This window comes from Emydura macquarii, unplaced genomic scaffold (genome assembly GCF_026122565.2).
Source record: "Emydura macquarii macquarii isolate MOO-44397 ecotype Brisbane River unplaced genomic scaffold, CSIRO-AGI_Emac_v2 contig_1551, whole genome shotgun sequence".
Taxonomy (NCBI): Eukaryota; Metazoa; Chordata; order Testudines; family Chelidae; genus Emydura; species Emydura macquarii.
In genome coordinates this window covers 13,386,010-13,407,911 of record NW_027131688.1, presented here as the reverse complement: position 1 = coordinate 13,407,911, position 21,902 = coordinate 13,386,010, and the positions used below count along the sequence as shown (strand labels likewise).

General features: G+C 39.7%; 1 protein-coding gene across 1 annotated transcript in view; it reads right to left on the bottom strand.

The window, feature by feature from the left end:
- MNAT1 (MNAT1 component of CDK activating kinase) overlaps positions 1 to 21,902 on the bottom strand; it is a 183,825-nt gene that overhangs the window by 124,438 nt on the left and 37,485 nt on the right. Inside the window, exons 2-5 of the mRNA XM_067554908.1 lie at positions 14,931 to 15,083; positions 13,328 to 13,401; positions 5,742 to 5,845; positions 2,795 to 2,935 (exon numbers count right to left, since the gene is read on the bottom strand). Coding sequence (XP_067411009.1) covers positions 2,795 to 2,935; positions 5,742 to 5,845; positions 13,328 to 13,401; positions 14,931 to 15,083 — 472 coding nt within the window. The remainder of the gene's footprint in view (positions 1 to 2,794; positions 2,936 to 5,741; positions 5,846 to 13,327; positions 13,402 to 14,930; positions 15,084 to 21,902) is intronic.

Below are 21,902 nucleotides of genomic sequence, written 5' to 3'. Positions count from 1 at the left end.
TTAGGAGGTAGCATGATGTAGCAAATAGAACAATGGACAGGGATTCAGGAGACCTCAGTTCTATTCCTGGCTTGGCCACTGCCCTGTTGCGTGACCTTGGACCGGTCACGTCACCTGTGTTTCCCCTCCTACCTTGTGTCTGTCTGGTCTACTTAAATTATAAGCTCTTTGGGGCAAAACAGTCTCTTATTATATTTGTGTACCATCTAGCACAATGGCTGAAGCCTCTAACTGCTACTGTAATCTAAATAACAACATATAAAAAAAGTTGTGAACCAGCAAGTTCAAACTTGCTTTCAAGTTTGAACACTAAGGGCAAAATTATTTTGTTGCGGCATGAGACATTTTAATTCTGCTATCTGTGTGCACAACTCTCTCAGTGACTAAGAATTCAGTACGAGGCTGGAGAGCAGAATATTGAAGTTGAGATCTTTTGTAGGCATCTGATGGAAATATTTGCCCTACTTTTTTCTTAGTGTTAAATTAGTATTAAAGCAGGCTGCAGAAGTCACTGAAAGCTGTATAAATTCAACTATTCTTTGTGCAACAATTCCTAAGCATAGAAGGTGCATTAAGGAAAGACCAATTTAAAATTGACGGGTGAAATCCTGACCTCTGTGGAGTGAATATGAGTTTTGCCATGGACTTCAGTGAAGCCGGGATTTCACTCCATGTATTGCTAACGTGCATATCTCTACCTTTCGTTTTAATACTACTAGATTTTTAAATCCATTTTGACAATTCTTTCACTTTTTTGTTTATGCTGTGTTTATCTTTTTTTTTTTTTTCCATTGAGAGAAACTGAAAAGACATTTGTTTTACTTTAGTTTATAGTATACTTTACTTCCAGATTTGCAGCACAGCAATGTTTAGTCTTCAGTTACTGCAGCGGGATGTTTTTTAAAAACAACTGTTTTCATAGGAATTTTAGGCGTTATTGCAGAAATTTATTTCTGCTGCTTTTATAAAAGCATGATTTTACAAATTTAAGCTTTAAGTCAAATGTGACAGTCCCCTTTAAAAACTAGATACACACTGTAAAGTTTTCTAACTTTCCTACTCTGCCTTTAACATTACCTTTCTGTTTTAAAAAATTTTAGACATGTCTTAATAGCAATGCATGTGCAATCCTAGTTAAATTACCTATTTTGGTCATGTTATAAAGTTTATTTATAACTGCTCTTTTCGCAAGCCATCTGGTGAACTGTATTTCCAGTAAAACCAACTGCTGGGTAAGAAAACAATGTTGGCCCCTACTAAATTAAAAGTGTATTTTAAAGCAGGATTGAACACACTTTTTAAAGTCAGAAACGAGTTCAAAACCCTTTTTCCAAGTCATTAAGGAAATATACTGAGTGTACAATGGAGTTATTAATTGGCCTGCTAGTCAGATTATGCCTAACTAAGCAGATCATGAGCATTATAATCTTAAAAGTTATAAGACTCCGCTGGATATAAGGTCACAGATGGATGGGAGATTTCCCTTTCTGTCGGGATACATCCACTGGAGTAAAACAAGGGGCCTTTCTAAACATCTATGCTGATGTCTAAGAAAAATGAAACACCCGCTCCTTTCAAAGAATCCAATAAACAGCTGGCCCCGGCCAAGGCAGTTCCTTAGCACAGTCCCTAAAACTGTAAAACAAACTCCTAAATCACATACCATCGCTCTCTCTCCGTTTAGTGGATCTCCCATTGGGTCAAAGAAGAACTCTGCATTCCCAGGAAGGGAAGAAAGTAAGTTACCTTGTCAAACATAACCAGAAATAAAATGCAAGAAAACTGGATTAACATAACTTTAATGTGAGAACCAACCCAAACAAAACAAAGAAATTCACAATTAAGGCTGACACAGCATCTTTAAACCACCCTACTAGCATAACAGTAGTTTATATAAATTTCTTTGCTTTTCTGGTTTTTCTCTGGCCATATTTTTATTTATAAATGCACTTGCACACACACGCACAGTTCTAAGACTCCCTAGTACAGCACGAGTGTAACAGTATATTGAGTTGTGAATCCAGATTAGAAGTTTGTGGGCTGCCCTGTGCCCCCTAAATCACCACAGAAGTTTTTTTATCAAAGGATAAATCTAGAAGTGGCCCCAGAAAGTAGGTAACTTTCCAAAGATTTTTAAAAATAGCTGACCACCATAGATTTTCCAAGAACACACCATACCTAACTTAATAATAAAGGCTCAATTTTCTCCTCAAGAGTAGTAAACGTGCATGCCAAGAAAATTTGCAGGAAAACCATGTCATATTCAAAATAAGACCTCTTTTCTCACTAACAGTTGTCAATCTGCCTCCTACTGTTTGCGAACACTTTCAGTGCGCAAAGCAGAAATCCTGATACTTTACTGTAAATTCTTACAGAAGTAGGGGTAGGACAGCAGTCCGAAGCTAATCTAATGGATGGACTGGAGTAGACTCCTGGTGACAACCTTTCTGAAATACCAGCACCTCTAACTGTCACAAGGAAGTACAGTATAGAACACAGATTCTTTAAAACAGACCTGCTGGAGGAAAATATTAGGATGAATTAAGCAGTAAAAACCTCTTAACAAAAACAACACCTTCTTATTCAGTCCAATCTCCTCCATTTTGCATGATTACTCCCTGCATCATTCCTGCTAGTATCTTAACAAATCTGTTCTCAGGTGTTTGTAGGATGAAAGGAATGAAAAAGTAAATAAGAAATGAACAAAACTGATCTTTTGTATCTGTTGCATAAATAAGCCTTAAGAAGAACTGAATTTAAAGCTCAAAATCTTTAGTTCTGTTTTGATACCCACCAGTTCATCCAGAAGTGCCTGTTTATTCTTCCTCTTTATAATCTGTTGCATTTGTTCCTCTTTCTGTATGAACAGTCGCCGTTGTTCATTTTCCTGTCGTTCCACCTCTAAAGCTTCCTCCAGCTCCTCTTGCTCCCGAGTCTAAAACAGAAATATTAGAAATTTACTATTGGAAATACTCTACATTTGGTAGATAAAGTGCTTCCACAACACCCTTCCCCCAAGTAAAGGGTGTTATCCTAACGTCTTTGGCAGGGATCTAGAGACAGGCAATGAAAATGATTAGAGACAGGTGTAAGGGCAAAAACTTCATATGAAAAGACAATGAAAACCCTGTGATTCTTTAGTTTATAAAGGAATCAAATAAGAGGGTATAGAATAGGGGCATGTAGAATAGTGAAGGTGAATTTGGTGCTCCAGTTCACCTCTGACAATACAAGAGCAAGGGGAGATTCAACTAAACTGAAAGGCTACAAAATTAAACTGAACACTTATTGTAAAAAATACAATGGATAATTAACCTGTGGAACGTATTGCCAAAAGAGATAATTGAGGCAAAGAGCTTAGTAGGAGTCCTATCAATGAGAATAACCACAGTTACATCAGACAGGGATATAAACATTTATGCTTCAGGAAATAAGCCAACCACAAGCTGATGGGAATTAGGAAGAATGATCCCCATGGGCAGGTGGTGCCATAATGCTCCCCTATGTCGTTTTATGCATCTTCCTAGAACATAAGAATGGCCAATACTGAGTTAGACCACTGGTCCATCTAGCCCAGTATCCTGTCTTCCAACAGCAGCCACTGCCAGATAATTCAGACAGAGTGAACAGAACATGGCAATTTATCAAATGATCCATCCTGTCATCCAGTCCCAGCGTCTAGCAACGAGAAGTTTAGGGACATGGAGTTGTACCTCTGACCTCTTAGCCAGTAGCCTTTGATGGACCTATTCTTCATGAACTATTCTAATTCTTTTCTAAACCCTATTATACTTTTGGCTTCCACAACATCCCCTGGCAATGAGTTCCACAGGCTGACTGTGTATTGTGTGAAGCTCTTCCTTTGTTTGTTTTAAACCTGCTGCCTATTAATTTCATTGGATGACTCCTGGTTCATGTGTTATGTGAAAGAGTAAATAACACTTTACTATTCATTTTCTTCACCCCATTCATGATTTTATTGATCTCTATAACTCCTCCTCTCATTTGTCTCTTTTCTAAGATTAAAAAGACTGGGACTGTTAATCTCACCTCAGATGGATGCTGTTCCATACCCCTAATCCTTTTTGGTTGCCCTTCTCTGTACTTTTTCCAATTCTAACATATCTTTTCTGAGATGGGGCAACCAGAACTGCATGCAGTATTAAAGGTGTGGGTGTACCATGGATTTATATAGCAGCATTATGATACCTTTGGTCTTCTTCACTATCCCTCTCCTAATGGTCTCTAACATTGTTGGATGTTTTATTTCTGCTGCACATTAAGCAGCTGTTTTCAGAGGACTATCCACAGTAACTCCAAGATATTTTTCCTTGAACAACAGCTAATTTAGACCCCATTGCTTTGTACGTATAGTTGGGATTATGTTTTCCAATGTTCATTGCTTTGCATTTATTGACACTGAATGTGTCATTTTCTTGCCCAGTCATCCAGTTTTGTGAGTTCCCTTTTAAGTCTTTTCAGTTAGCTTTGGACGTAACTATCTGAGTAATATTGTATCATTTGCAAACTTTGCCACCACACTGTTTATTCCTTTTTCCAAATCATTTATGAATATGTTGAACAGCACTGGTCCTAGTATAGATCCTTAGGGTACCCTGCTATTTACCGCTCTCTTCTGATGCATCTGATATTGGACACAGTCACACAGGATATTAGACTAGATGGATCTCTTGTCCGATCCGATACAGCAATTGCTATGTTCCTGCAAGTTATACATGATCTGAATGGTCTTTGATTTCCAAAAAGGAAACAACCCATTACCTTTTCCCTTGCGGCTTTATACACATACATGGATATATGGAGGAGTTCTCTCTTTGTTAGTACTACTCCAGTCCAACACCTTTCCTCACAAACGAGGGAAACTCCTAATGGGAGCGTTGAGTGCAAAAGGAATGCAGGATCAGGCCTTATTGTGTCATTTCTATTATTATATTTGTCTCAATTGAAATAGTTTCTTCTTTAAGGAATGAGAAATGACTTTATTTTTAATGCTAGAGGAAACACTTAAAACATTATAGAGAAAACTTTTTTAATTAAAAATAATCCTTGCCAGACTAGCTTTAAAAGGAGAGCAGAACGCTGTCTGAATGATATTTTAATGAAAAACCCACAGGAAAGTATGTGGGGCACGCATACAGAACACGTACGTTATAGCCCTAATCTCTAAGAAGCAGTATCATCATTAGCACTTAAAAAGATTTTTGTCTTGTTAAAGTATAGAAGTTTGTTTCACTATCACTTGTTTTAAATTTTGCATAAACCAGGCCTTTGTTTTTCCATTCTCCAACTCTCTCTTGGGAGCTTCAAAATGTCTGTGTCTGGATTTTTTTTTCCTCTCCTTTGGTTGAGAAAGAAATGATTGTCTTGGAGTAGGAATGAACCCAGTCTCCTCTGGATATTGTCCAAATACACGACCAGCATGCATATGTTTGGAAGAGCCTGCATTTAACACCTAGCTATATCAGTCCTTCTCCCTAAACCCTCTTCAAAACAACGAGCACACAAAATTCAGTTGTCAACATGATCTCCCAAAGTAGGCAAATCTTTGATATAGGAAAACATTTGCATATCACATTTTTCTTACTATGAAGTGTCAGTAAGTGTGTCTGAGTTTCTTCTCCCTCTCCCACCAGACCCCATTTTACAACTATTCTGCTTTAAAATACCTAATTCCTCAACTAATGAATAAGACATTTTAAAAAAATAAAGAGCAAACTAACCAGTTTTATCTTGTTTTTCTGAATGACTTCTTTGTTATCCTTTTGGTACATATCCACTTTCCTTTTGGTGTTCTCCAAATCCACGTTGTTGGTCAAGTTAAACACTGTATTGATATTTAAAAATTTTAAAAAGATGCATGAAGTCATAGAATTAACCTGGTACACACAACGTAACCAATAAGTATTACCCTTACTTAATGCTCCTTGTTCCTAACACATTATTAGCATATACCTACCTGAATATGGGCAAAAAGTTCACTTAAGATACACAATGGCCAGATTCTGATCTGCTACAACACAGTCAAATCCACAGCAACTTCATCTACTTAAATGGAGCTCTTGTTCTCTGTAACTGAGATTAGAACCTGATTTTTGCTACCTTCATAGGATTCTGGTAGCATAATCCCTTGAACAGCATCAATAGCTAAGATACACAAGACAGTGGCCTTTATAACAAGTAGAAGATGAACTAGACTAAGTAGAATACATACATACATCTCATTAGAAATGATGCCCTTCCATTTCATACGGGTCATCTTGGCACAAGGACTTTGATAGGACTTTGTTGCTTTACTATATGGTGGAAATCTAGATTCATATGTTCTTTAAGAGTTAAGAAGCACAAGGATAGCTTCATTTACCCTCGCTGAAAACCTCCACATTTATGCAGAAATCCATAGAAAGAAAACAAGTTAACCTATTACTAAATGCTATATATTGTGCTAAACCTTTTTGTGTACACAACAAATATTAGGAGAATTTCCTCATTTAAATTATACAACCAGATGAAGACTATGCAGCCAGCCAGCTCCCTTTGTTTCACCGAATGTTCTCCATCATCTATATTTGAACTAAAGATGCCTCCAGGAATAGAACAGCTTCTGTAGCAGGTGGATTGAAAGAACTAGGTGGTGCAGGGGATTAGTAATTGGATACAGAGCCTTTCACTTTAGGTCACTGGTTCAAATTGGGGTCAAATCAATTCTGACTCAAAGTCATTATCATATGAAGACCATTTGGTGGCCTCGGTCCACTTCAGAGGGGACACCAGAGACACCGCCACATCCCTGAAACTAGCCCAGATGGCAACTTTGACACACTCAGCAAAACACACCATGGAGTGAATCAACATGGAGACTGTACAGTCCACTCACACTCTATATGTGGTCCTTCCAGAACATGGACGAGCTACATTGACATGAAAGAGCAGGGAAGCTCGCCCTCATGAGCAAGAGAGGACACAGTCCTGGCCACAAAGATTGCGCACACTATCTGAATTGTGAGGAGAGGAAGGATATTCCAGTGGCTAAGGCACTAGCCTGTGAGTCGGGAGCCCAGGTTTCAATACCTGCTCTGCCACAGACTTCCTGTGTGACCTTGGGCAAGTCACTGTCTCTCTGTGCCTCAGTTTCCCTCCCTTGCTCCATCTACAAAAAGAGGATAATAGCACTGCCCTACCTTGTAGTGCAGTTGAGAGGGAAAATATATTAAAGACTGTGAGATGCTCAGATACCATAGTGGTGCCACATCGTTACCTTATATTTACACATGTAAGTGCTCAGTAATTCGACATGACACAAGTGAGACTGATAGATTAAAAAAATCAGAAGTACTGTAACAGTAGGCAGGAATGCATCACATTGATTCCATTAGCTTATGTTTGTCCATCTGATTTACATCATTCCTTCACCCACATTTTGCATAGTACAACCAAAGTGAACTTTTGGGAGAGTTCTGAAGGAGGCCAGGTGAGGGCATTCCATGAATAGAGGGCAGCAAAGGCAGCGGCATAGTGGTGGGAGCGGCAGAAAGGAACAAAAGAACAAAGGTATCGCTGACAGAATGAAAAAAAGAGGCAGACAATGACAGACATAGGTTGCTGCTGAGTAGCTTATAGTTGGAATGAAATGACAAGGAGCTAGAAGCGATGAAGTGGCACAAGAATGGTGGGGAGGGGCATGAAGCAGCTTATATTTCAAACTAAAGTAACTATAGAAAAATACAGCACATTCTTGTAACCAGCGAGTTAGCCATGCTTCCTGAAAAATGAATGCTAATTCCATTGGTCTGGGCATAAAAAAAAACAAAACAAAAACCAGCATAGCATCAGTAAAGCATGACAAACTTTGTAGCTGCCTAAACTTTGTAGCTGCCTAAAACGTTTAGGGATAGCTAACGCAATATATGATTTAGTTGGGGTTGGTCCTGCTTTGAGCAGGGGGTTGGACTACACGACCTCTCGAGGTCCCTTCCAACCCTAATCTTCTATGATTCTGTGATATCTAGTTTTCACCCTGACACTTCAAACAGGACTCATGGACCTAGGTTCCCACCCACAATGCTCAATATTTATCCCTAGGTGAGGGAAACTTGTAATGCTTTCAATTGCAGCAAACAGGACTGAATGTGATGAATACAAAGTGAAGTGCTAGATTATAGCCAAGTGAACAAACACTTTATGTTCCTTTCTTACAAATAAGTGGTGACTGAAAGGATTTTCAGTTTATTTTAGCCTGACTTTCAGAATTAATGAATTCCACAACCCCATCATTGTGTTTGTATAGCTGGGATTATGTTTTCCAATATGCATTACTTTGCATTTATCAACATTGAATTTCATCTGCCTTTTTGTTTCCCAGCTACCTAGTTTTGGGAGATCCCTTTGTAACTCTTTGAAATCTGCTTTAGATTTCACTATCTTGAGTAATTTTGTATCATCTGCCAATTTTGCAACTTCACTGTTCATCCCTTTTTTCCACTGCCTAGCCTGAGGAAGCAGTCAGGAACTGGCAATGAAGGCAGCAGGTTGCAGGGGGAATAGGTATTGACTAAGGGCTAAATCACAATTCTCATTAGGGAGGCAGGCCACAGGCAGCAAACAGATTCACTTCCCCATAACTCCCAGAAAACGTCTAGACATCAGGGTTTAAAACATTAGTTAGAATTGGTCTTAATGACCATAAAGCGCCCAGCTGTTTTCATACCAAGAGCAGTATCATAAATTGCCCTTGCGAGTTAAACAAACAAAAACTGCTATAAAAATCTATATTAGCAAGCAGGCAAGCTAAGTTCTTGGATGCAGAGCCTTCTTTGCTGGTCATCAGCTAATCAAAACTCTGAATTGCGTAGTCTAATAGCTAAATCTTCAAACTGTGCTGCTTCCTAACCAATGTTTTAAATTTTTTTATTTTAATAGCAACAATTGAACGAGAGTATCAAACAAACAAGTAAAGAGTTAAAACCAGGAATCCTACACTACTCCTAGCGAAAAATCAGTAAAAATATGAATATGACTAGTAAAGCAGATGGCTACTCTGCAAAGATCTCAAAGGGAAGCCAGTCTTACTGCTGTCTATGATGAAGCATAACATAAGCTCATATAATAGGCCTGAAAATCTTAAAGGGTAAAGAAACAGAAGCCGATTTGTATGTGAGACTTATTTATTTCCTTATCCATCTCGCATTGGTTGGTTTAGAAGTTGACCTGCCTTTAGACAGCTGTTGAAATACAACAACAAGAAGCCTATTGTATTTTCTGAAAGGTTTAATTCTATTTAGGCAAAACTCCATAGCTTTCCTGAAATCAATCCTTGTCCATGAGATTCTCTCACTATTTTTAAAAATGCTACTAACTGTAATCTCATAACAAAAGGAAAAACAATCTCCTACTCTATTATGGAATTTAGAATAAACCTTTGAGACAAACCTTAAAGCCATGTGGAACAATCATTGGTTTGAGAAAGCAGCATTGTCTATGGTAAATAAATCCACCACTGGTGTTTAAATCAGCATCATCAAAATCTCTCACACCTTCCCTTGAAGAGATTACCAACTTTGAGCCTTCTCTTCCTAATTACTGCTTCTTTTAACGTGGATGGCAATGGTACCTAGTAAGAATTCTTGCCATTGAAGGATATTCAAGCAAGATTCTCCTAGGAGGGAGAATGGTTGGCAGGTATATGCAGTCAATGATTCATTGGCCCATCCCTAACCCCTTCCATTCTGGGACATAAGGAGTTCTTGCTGAAGCAGACCTAAACAGCAAACTAGGTACATGGATTACTTGCATTAACCCCCCAGAATCCATGTGCTCGCCCTTATCCACAGGGGAAATGCATAGATTCTGCTGTATCAGGGCCACCCAGGACTGTAGAAGCAAGAATAAGACTTAGCCCCAACAGATTAAAATTACTACTAAACTAGGATCTTATGGACTTTACAAAGCAATCAAAGTGTTTGGAGGTCACAAAACCATCTGACAATGGGCAGTCGATTTACTTTACAATGAAGCTTGTGTTATCAGCTGGGATGTAGTCAAGATTTCTTTTTCTACTTCCTAATAAGGTAAAAATTGATTTATTGTGCTACCTTACCAATACAATTAAAAAAGGTCAATCGATATTTCTCCTACAGGTTAGCACTTTCCTAATTCTCAGGCCCATTAATTAGCCAATATATAATAAAACCCAAAATTGTAAATCGTTATCCAGTGATATATTATACACATGACTTAGTACTCAATGTAGATGTTACTGGTATAAGAAAGCTACAATTAAGTTAAAAAATTACTGGTAAGCATGGGTTTAACACACACACCAGTTTTCTTACCACAGCATTTCCAACCTCTGCTTCTCAGCCATTACCATCAGAATACCCATTGCCACTTGAGACTGGAAGTGGCACAGAGATGACTGCCAAAGCTCCACCCCCTACCCCAAAAATACTGCTTTCAGCGTCAACTGAAGCTGGCAAAATGTCTCAATCCCTTCTGCCCATACCCTTTTACAGGGAGGGTGGAAAAATAAACACTCAAATTGGAAAATCCTAAATTAGAGATGATGAATTATGAATGTTCCCTCTCATTTCTCTTTTTAGTGTATTTTTTGAAAAGTGCTTGCACAGTTAGAATTACTTTGAATTACTCATCTCCCCTCAGGTCAAATAAGGGACATTTTGGCTGGGGCAGGTGTAGGAACTTTTGTAGGTATCTTTGTTGTCTTTTACATTTGGATAGAGCTGCTTGCCTTTGCATTGTGTCGTTTCCTTTGTTAATGAAGTCTATATGAACCATAGAGAAAGCTGGTGAAAAAAAGTCACAAGTACTAGTTCTTTACATCCAGTAAGTAGAGTGATTCTGGCATGAACAAGTCATTACACAATGGTTACAATAAAAAGGGCTTTGAAAAGTAGAAAAATAAGTTCTTACCCCTAGGGCACATGCATAGTAGTCACCTTGCATTCAATATAGTCAAATGAGGGGTTTAAAAAGCAGTAATTAACAACTACGTGTATGGTAGTAATGCCTAAAGACTCTACCCAAGCATTAGGGCCATACTGTGCTAAACACTGTACATGCACATCCTAAAAAGTCCCTGGCTCAAAAAGCTTAGAACTAAGTTTTTTAAAAAATAGTTTACAAAGTGATACCGGGGGGGGGGCGGGCGGGCGGGCGGGGGAAGAGAGAAGAGTAGGGAAAAGGTCTGGCTCATATTGTTGTACTTGTAGCAGTGCTCTTTAAGACTGAATCCTGCTCTCTGTTAGGCACATGTACATCCCATTGAGTTCAATGGGCAACATGCACAACTAGCCCAAAGGCAAAACTTATTCCATTCGTTTTTTCCTGGTGTTAATGATACTCAAATGTTTACAATGGTCTAAAAATTGTCAAACTGAATTTTCATGGGGAAAATTATTTTAAAATGTGGTTTCTGTTCAAGACCTTGTGTAACAATTTTGCCCAAAGCATTTTTTTTTTTTAATGACCAAATTTTAAACCACTTCAAAATGCGTATGAGAGAGAGGGGGGGAGAGAGAGAGAGAGAGAGAGAGAGAGCATGGATATACTGGCAGGTGAGTACTGTAATGTTTGTTGCTATATCACCCAGCATTCTCCCTGCTCTTTCTATTCAAAAAAATAAATAAATAAAAAGACTACGCATAACAGGCCTGTTGTGAAAGGAAAATTAATCTTTCAAATACAGTTATAGATCACATCCAACGACAGAAGACACTGCAAACAACATGCGCTCGAGTTGAACTGCAAAGAAATAATCATTCGGGAAACAGCAACAAATGTCCCAGGGTCACAGAGATGTACACTTCTGCATGATTTACATATTTGTTCTATAAATGACATCTTTATTTTAATCCTTATTTACTTTTTATTTGTCAGGCACCAAGAGCAATGTACAGCTGAACTTCAAGCAACTTTTGACATCTACCATTATAAAACCTATTCAAACCCCAATAGAAGATCAATTTCTGCTTCCACCTACACCAGCTTCCTAATCTGCATGCTGCATCAGCAGACAACAGTGATTGTGTACAAGGGCCATGGCCTGTAGCACGGTGCTGATTTGTACTTGGTTCATGTTTGGCAATTTATCATCAACCATGAGAGCAAAAAACAAATAAAATCTTCAGTCTCTGCTGACTCACTCAGCCATGCTTTCCACTCACCTGGGCAAATGGATGTTTCAAGCCCTGGTAATAGCAATAATGAGATAGAAGCCTATAGCAAATGCTGCAAAATATTCTTTTCCTTCTCATAAGCACAAAACAGATTCTCCCAGAATCATTTCAACAATCTGTCCAAGTTGCTAGAACCTCCCCCCACCCATCCCAAAGGCTATGGCCTCCATGACTATATCTAACGTTTTCCCAGCCACACACATTAGCTCTCCAGCTTCAACCTTCCAATGCCAATAATAACACAACATGTTACTTATAACTGCAAAGGTATGGGATTCAACTCTCTGAAGAGACCACCAGCAAAGTTTAGCAAAGAAGAGCAAGGATTCCTCTGAAGAGCTAAAAAGGGAGCAGAATCACTAACACAGTATCTTCTTTTAAACCTCAATCATTACCTTTCCTGAAAGCCCCTGGCCCCTTAAATCCTCCTCCAAAACCCAAACAATTTAAGAGCAACTCCTCTGAACACTTCTATTTTTGTCTTTGCAGACTCCATCACCCTTCCATAAATCCCAAGTAACTCTATAAAAGCAAAAAATGAACTCCAAGACAAACGAATCCCTCTCCCAAAGGGCAAAGCTGTGCTTCAGCAATCCAAGGAGAAAGAGTTCAGCGTCTGCTCCTAAACCTTCCACTCCTGTGTAGCAACATAAAATGCTGCCACAGTGGTATGTAAGGTCATCTGCTTCAAAGCAGTTTCCAACTACTGTACTCACAGAAGCAAAATGATGAAAGACACCATATGGCTTCTGTCATGGTAAATAAAGCTAACGGAGGCATATAAGAAGAATCTGAATTTTCTTTTTTGTTTAATCTTTTCTATTGCAGCACCAACAATGCCCTGTGTGCGCCTTTGCTCTCCAGCAATAAAACACCACTTCCTCTATGCATCATAGTTTTTCTCTCTTGCAGATAAAATGTTTATTACTTAAATATGTCCCCCAATTGGACAAATATGATTAAAAATGTAAGGAGAAAGTAATTAGATAAACATCAGATACCATGATAAATCCTATTAAAGATATTCAGCTTTGATATTCTCCTAGGCAGTCAGAAGATAAAAGCCTGTGGTCTCATGAGCACAGCACATCAAAAATGCAAGCATTAAGACTTACCAATTTCTTCTACTTCTTCCAGGAAATCATTATATTCTGTCAGACTGGGAAAGTCATCTTCTCTTTTATTGTATCTGAGCGAGACGAGAAACAAGTGTTTGCATAATGCACTAAGCTGATAGTTTAATTCGACGTTGTGCTCATTTCATGCACAGCACATATGGTCGAAGATTATTGTCTGGCTCCTTTAAAGTGAAATATGACTGCTTATTTCCAAAGTGAAGGGGCCACCACCACCAACCAGTGGTGCAGCTGGGTCTTTATCACATGTCTGGGGCTGCAAAGAGTGGAGGCATAGGCTAGAGTGTACCAGTTCCAGACCAGCTCCTCAGACACTCCTAATAAAAAGGGCAGACTTACTGGGAGTACTCTCAATTAGAGAGCAATCCCCTCAACTCTTGGTGGAAATGGCTGAAGCGTATGCAGTTTGGCTTTGTACCCAGCTCTGGTGCAGCCAATAGGTGCCACTGTATTTGAGCCCATCCACTCACACCTTCCATGTGGGACACAATGATCCAAAATGAGGGACAGACAAAAGTTATGCATGCAGTAAATATAAAATGCTGTGAGATTTCTCTCTTTAGGGTCAATAACTCTTTTCACATAATCCTTTATTTGTGACAAACAGTTTTCAACAATAAAGGTGAGAGGACAACAAATTTTTACTGCTAAGGGAATTCTGTGCCCCAAAGTTAAAAATTCTGCGCACAATATTTGAAAATTTTGTATATTTTGTTAAACCACCACAATATAATCACGTCAGTTTCAATTATTTTGGTAATTTATTTCAAAATACCTGTCAGCAAGTATGCCTGTAACAATAGAGACAACAAAAAAGATTCAGGAAATGTTTGACAAATAAAGCACATTAGATTCCTTCCTAGGCACATCTATACGGCTCCACAGCACTGATGGCAATACTAATATTTCCATACATGTCAAGCACAGAAGACTTAAGGGTATGTCTACACAGCAAAGAAAAAGCTGAGGCTGACACATACCAGACGACTTGGGCTTGCAGGACTCAGGCTGTGGGACTGTTGCACTGCTGTGCAGACTTCCAGGCTTGGACTAGAGCCAGAGCTCTGGGACCCTCCCAACTTGCAGGGTTCTAGAGTCCAGGCTCCAGCCCCAGTCTTCATTTGGGGGGCCTTCAGGTCTTCAAACTCCATGGTTCAAAAAATTCGATCCAGGTGCAATAATAAGGCTCCTGTTCCTTGATCCACTCACTGACTCACCTCAGAAGGACAAAGCAACTATGTCTTTGCACTCTAGAACCAATTCTATTTGGAAGGCAAACCCTCTTCAAGGAGGCTAGCACAGTACCCCCACATTACACACATTAGACTGGCTTAGGAAAGCAAGGATCCCTCAAGGTCATGTGGAGCCTCGGTTTCTCGGGAGGTCAACAAGCTACATGGTTTGCAGAGCAAATCAATTCCTTTTTCAAATAAAATTAGACACTTAAAACCTTCAAAGTTAAACAAAAATTAAGACACTCGAATCGCTATACAGACACACACAGGCAACAATAAATCTCTTTTTTGAAGATGGAAATAATTTAAGTCCATTTGAATTTACTTTTCTGAACTACAATACTCACATTTTCAATACTTTCTTCCGAATTTCCACCTCCTTGTCAATGGCAGGGTCTTCAAAGAGCTGCACTCTGAAGTTGCTCTTCCGCAGTGGGGTATCGCACTCCTGACAGTTTCCGGCCCCCCTGACAAACAGCAACTCCACACAACTCTCACATCTGAAAAAGAGAAGAATGAGCTAAATGAAAGGGTAATGCTTAATAGTAACTGCACTAAGTCTTTCCCCTGTTTGTTATTTGAACATTCTTTTTAATTTTGTGTGAATGAAAGAGCAAGGAAACACTTTGTGCTTGTTAAAGATGCCAGGTTAACATCACTGGAAACAAACATCCTCTATTCAAAGTACACAAGAGCACCAGCAATGGCAGTGCAAGATTCCCTACGTTGGCCTCCTCCAGGGGATGAGACATTTATTCTCCCTGCTTAAACTGCTTGGCCTCTTTGCTGAGAACGCCAGGTACCTGCATCCTCATTGCAGAATGGGTGAGTTACAGCCCAAGCTACAGAACTCAACTGACACTGAGCAGTACCTTGTTGCACAAGAAGTGTCATTTATGTCAGTAGAGCTATTTGTGGTATAAACTATTCAACATGAGTAAGAATATTACAATCCGGCCCATAGCCCTAGCAGCAACTATTAGATAGTACTGTAACAACGGTGTCACTGTGGATCTGAGCTAGGTTCAAACCAGGCTCAACCACATTCAAGAGATTCTATGTCCCATTATTAATACCCAGTGTTAAAGTCCCCTTATTTTTTCTGCTAATAAATTCAGAGCACTGCACATAAATACATTATACACCGAAGTTGTATAAACTACCAGCCCCCCAAAAATGCTGGTTTTTATTTCTACCACATTAACAAGCATCTTAGTTTATAACTGTCCCTTGCTAAATGTCAACTGACATTTAACAAAAGGAAGAACACACACACAACATTGAAACCAATAAAAAGCTCAAGATGTATTTGAGTACTCGTATCATGCAAAATACTAGCACAGGCCAACACCTGTTGCCGTCATGTCCTATTGTTGAGAGGGACAGACCTATTTATATCTTCAGTACATTAAAGCCATGAAACGATTGTACATTAATGGCCAAGCTTCACTGTCTCTTCCAAATTTACACCAGGAAAATGACTAGAGAGGTAAGAGAAATACTGAGACGGTTGTGAAGGACCTGGAAACAAAACTTCCACCCCGTTGAGCAGTCTGGTTTCATTACTTATGGAAGCAGAGCAGGCTAGAGCTAACCAATTTTACTCTGCCTTCATTTTCAAGATTGGAAAGTGCAGAATAGTGCAATTGTCAATTATTTGCACTGGTTTTTACTTAGAATGTTTTCTTGGATGTTATCTTTTTACCACTTTACTTCATGAATGGGACAACCCTCTGTGTATGGGTAGTTTCATTGTTTCCTTGGTTTAGGCAGTCAATTTTGATTATGTGGTCTCTCAATCCATCACCTGATGCAGCAGACGATGGGGAGATGGGGGGGGGGGGGGGGGGGGGGGGGGGGGGGACGGGGACGACAGATTTTATTTTTAAATTAGGGAAACAAGACTGTAAGGACACAAAGATTGACAGGCAGTGCCATACTAAAAACATCAGTGCCTGAGTCAACCTAGGGACCAACTGAGAACAGGCCCCTACTGTGCCAGGCACTGTATAAGCTTAGTACCTGAAGCTATTTAACATTCTCCCTCCCCCCCAATGACTAGGTTTCAGGTTCACACTAGACGAGACTCTGGAAAGCATCCCTAACTGGGAAAGCACTGAAGCAAGCGCTCTTGTGCTTTCCCAGTTTTGGGCCAGTGTCTCTGAAGGCTAGAAAATATCTGTCCGTACCAGAAGGCTGACAGGACACCTTTAGCTGGGAATGCCATTTCATGCGATCAAGTTCCCACCTCCCTCATGCACCAAATCCTGCCTTCCATGACTTATGCGTAACCCCCTTTTGAATACAATAGGGGTTACACAGGAATATTTGAGGGCGAATTTGACCTAGGCAAGGCAAAAATCTCTTGCCCAACAGCAGTATCCTCACCATCCCAGAGAATGATTGCACAGGAGCTGAAACTCTACACTCCCTAGCTGATCTGAAATAAATGCCCCCAAGCAAAGGGAGGTCTGGCCACCTTCTCAATGGCTGATCGCAAACACTTTTGATCTCAAGAATATTCTTGTCTTATTAAAAAGAAAAGAAATAATCTCCTGAGATCCCATCTGACTGTTCTCTTTGATCTCTTTGTGTACCACTAAACCCAAAGAACGTGCTCATAACATGAGGGCAGGCTGCAGGAAAGAGAGGATTAATTACATTTTGAAAGTGCACAGAGGCCCTGATCCTGATTAGGGCCCTGCTGTGCTAGGCGCTGTAAATCAGGAAAAGAAAATATGGTTCCTGCCCCAAAAAGTTTCTAATCTAAGACGTCAGCTCTGCAGCATACAGATGGACTGCTGCATCCACACGGAGTGCCAGTGGGGTTCTGTACAGGCACTGCAGTCAAACCACATGTTGCACACTGCAGGATCAGGGCCTAAGATGACATCACAGAGCTGTCCCAAGGAGGGTCATCCATAGGCTGTGTAGATTCATACAATGTACCAGGCATCTATTTAGCAGCAGTAGTAATAATACCAGCTAGGGTAGTGGACCCTTATGTGCCCACCTTTTGGCAATTCCATTTAGCAAATGCAAGCCCTGAGGCCTTTGTGTATCAGTTATTCTACTTAACCAGGACAGGCATTGTGGCCCCAGTTCAGTAAAGCCCTTAAGCATATGCTTAACTCCCACTGAAGTCAGTGCTTAAGAGCTTTGCTGAATTGGGTCCTTTGTCAGGACTTCAGGGAACAAATATAGCCTAATGACAACAAAAGTTATGGACTACGGCTTAAATCAGGACTGTACATTTGTTCAGACCCGGATCCTGCTCCCATACAAGTCAATGGCATAATTGCTAATGATCTTAGTGGGAACTGGACCCTTAATAATTATAAATCTGACAGTGACATGTGAGACTTAGCCAAGTGGAAAATAGATGTGAAATTTGTAAATTCCAATCTTAATACAGAAACTGTCAAATAAAGAAAACTACGAATTACAGAGTATCATTTGTATTCACTACAGTATTTTATTTAATTTTACATTTTTGTGTTTGTCCTAAAAATACTTTCTTAATTGGGAAGAGTCGTCCAACAGGATATCCCAATAAGCCAGGTCCTATTTGACATCTGAATTGATAGGAAGTGGGGAAAGGAGGTTAATAATTTCCACCTAAAAACAGTCACACAAACTTTAGAAAGATGACGAGACCTGGACTCTTTACAGTGGAAGAAGATCAGCAGACCCAATTGTCATTACCAAGGTCAACCAATATCTGTAGAATACTGGCAAGATATACTGAACTTTTTATCCCTCTAAATCAGAGCTGCCAAACGTTAAATGAATGGCTCATGCATAGGGGGCCCACTGTATAATTGTGCTGACAAGTGTGACAGACCGACAATGTTCTGTAATATCATAAATTAACCTTATGGAATTAAGAAAAATTGAATACCTTTGGGGTACATTGTATTAAAAATGCAATTGTGTATGTGTTATCGTGGCAATGTATGTACCTTCCCTAGTAGGGAGCGGGGACGCTAACATACTTCCTCTCTTACTAACCCTTTGAAGCCACCCTCCTGGAGGAGTATGCGTATATAAGTTCAAACTGGATTTTCCAGGGACCAGCAGACAAAAAGGGTTTTTGGCTAAACAGCCTGGTTTTAAACTGGCTCAGGACATTCCTCCCGATCCAGCAAACAGATGGGACCCTTGGTCCTTGGAGGGCCTCAATCCTTCGGGTAGGTTTGAAGGACTGTGCCTACTAAGGCCTTATAAGACTGAGTGCTTGTTCTGAGCCGAAACTGTAATGAACTTGTAACCACAGGGAACTGCCCTCCAGAGGGGGTTTGAAGGACCATTCCTGTCAGAATCCGTGATGGGGCTGGGATGAACCCTGGTAAGCTTATTGGCATATATGTAGATACTTTTATGGTTTTAACATGTTTTCTCTGTAATGCTTTTTACCTTAAGAATAAAGTAGACTTCCTTATAAGGTAACATACAGTGCTCTCTAAGTGGAACAAATACACCTATGATCAGTCTCCGAAGAGAAAGCAAGCAAGCGCCCTGGGGCAACCTGTCTGTTCTGGAGGTAACAGTGCAAGCAGGGAACTGTGCAGCCTGGAAATACCCAAGTCAGAAGAGAAAGACATGGGTCTCCACCCTGAAAGGCAATGCCTGGGGAGCCAGAAGCTTGAGTAGGTGCCTTGCTGGACCACTGAAGGGAAATACAGGTGAGGGTGCCCTGAACTGCATAAACAAGATGGCATATTTTTGAGGAATGCAAACAACAAAACAGCTAAATGGATTTAGTACTGTGAATGCATTAAACACTACATTACTTTCTACACTTAGCCTAAATATTTATTTGGTAACATACCACGTTAAGAGAGATCTCGGATGTGCTTTGGAAACATTTTAAAATGTTACGTTCCTTTTTGGGAGAACATTAGACATTTTATAAAACAAGCTTCACTTACTCTAGAGCTGGGCATTTGTTTTAGACTAACAGTCTTTTAAAAAAAAATCTTTAGTTAGTAAAAACTTGGGTGTGATCCAGCATTCTGTGAATCTCCCTATGGACTGCACTTGGCGGGGAGCAGTGGGAAATAAAGGATCAGGATCAGGCCCCGCTGATGCTAATACTACATTAAGACAAATGGAAGTAGTTCACATTTTGATGGTGCTGCATGTTGTTTAAGTCTGGTTGGCTGCAGAGCAAACAAAACAGCAGCATAAAGGAAGGGCTATTTCTGCTAGCAGAAGTGCTAGAAATGCTCTCTTTTTAATGAAATCAGATTCTGCTGAGTTTAGCAAAAGTCTGCAGAAGAAGCCTGAATCCATGATCATTACTCATTCCTAAGAACATTTTTATGGTTTTCTTTTGTTTTTGAAGCAGAGTGGTAGAGTTGTTTTATTCTCCTTCTTCATAAAGGTTATTTTTTAGTAGGAGGTACTTTTTTTTTTTTTTTTAAATCAAATATTTAACTACTTATATCCCCATTTTTTCTGGCATCTTAACCAACATTCTTCTATAATTTAAAATAACCTGCATTTCATTTATGAACTATTCTGCCTAGGCACAGTTCAGATAAAATTAGAACAGATCTGAATCTTTATCCCAGAATTGAACCAAAACCAAAGTGGTTCAAAAAGGGGAAAGAAAAAAAAAAAAGCAATTATTTTTCTCTTTTCATTTGCACCGGTGTCTGCCATTCTAGTTTTCAGATGGAATCAGAAGAAGAGGCACTAAGATACCAGCAGAAAAGACATTTTGTTGTATATGTGAATAGGAAACACAAGAAAGTTCATTAGACAAGCTTGATCTAGTAAGAATTCTAGCCTGATTTGCAGGCCACAGATATTTTATAGAAAGCTGACCAGCCTTTTAGTGCAGATAAAAAGATTCCTGATTTCTAGACAGAAATGACCAATTCAGACCTAGCAGCTTTCAAAGTTGTGAATGTTGTGACATCAACACAGGTGGCTGATAGCCACCCACACTCCACGGAAGTGTCTGTTGCACACAAACATGGGGTCAAGCTGTGGCTGACTGGTTATTAAAGATTTGTTTTCTGAGACCGTGCCTGGAACAAGGCCCCGATTGGACTGCTGAGCTACCAGGCACTGCCCAGTAGCCTGGTTCTTGCCGTGGACTGCAGTAGGGCTTAGCTCTGTGGGTCCAAAGGATTATAGGATTTGGGCCATTGCATGAACATTTTGCAGGTCGCAGACCAACAATGGTGGTGGGTGAGTGGGGAGCTGCAGTCATGCATAAGGGCCTGCTGCTCCTGAATAAAAGGAACTTTGTGGGGGCAGCTGATGGGACAGAGTGAAGATGGAGCTGCTGTGGGATGGAAAGGGGCAGCTTCTCCCGCTGCTCCCTCTCCTCCCACCCCTACAGCACTCTGCTCCAGGGGTTGGGAAACACGGCTCCAAGGAACTGCAACACAGGTTGGATAAAAATTGATTTGGGGGGGGGGGGGGGGTTGTTTGTTTTGTTTTGTTTTTTTTATCATGACCTCTGATTTGGAGGTGCAGAAAAATTGCTGATGCTGTTGACATTTGGGAAGAACCAGACATTTGAAGAAAGAAACAAAACAAAAAAAAAAACCAAAATGAAATTGCAGGCAGTAAAGAAGTGGATGGATCGAGCACTTATCCACCTAATTTTCTTACCAATATTCTCCACCCAAAGTACTAGGGTAGATCATCTACTATGACATAGGCATCTAATAATTGCCCATCAATCATGCCAACCATAATAAATTTCAGGGCTGGAGTTTCAAGTACACATTTGCGGATGACGTTTTAAAGGAAGTCATGTCACTGAACTGGTGGATGTCACTAGCTAAGCACCTGGAAGCAGAGTGTGTTGAAGTGTTAAACCAGCTTTTGACAGCAGCAGCCTCTTCTGCACACACACGAAAATATTATTTTCTTCATTTAGATTAATTCATTCAAAATTCAGATATGGATTGGGAGTTGAAAAAGTAGAAAGCTTGTTCAGCCTATGAATAAAAATGAGGAGGGAAGGGACGAGATCTACTCATTTTAAAAGTCTGAAGGACAGATTAAGTAATTTAAGAGAGCATTTCATTTTGACGAGACTTTGGTGAATAAGAACTTACGCTCCAGTCACTTTCACTTAGGCATATATGAAAATTTTCCTAGGCTGACCTGAAATAACTCAGTTTAATTCACGACTACAATTCTCTCTCTCTACCTTTAATAAATCATTTAGTTGTAAAGGTGAAACAAGTTTTTCTTATAAAAACATATGTATCCAAAACATTGAAGGTTGTTTTGTTTAATAAAAATTAATGTTATACACTGTTGTGCATTTAATTAAATTCTAGTTACCATTC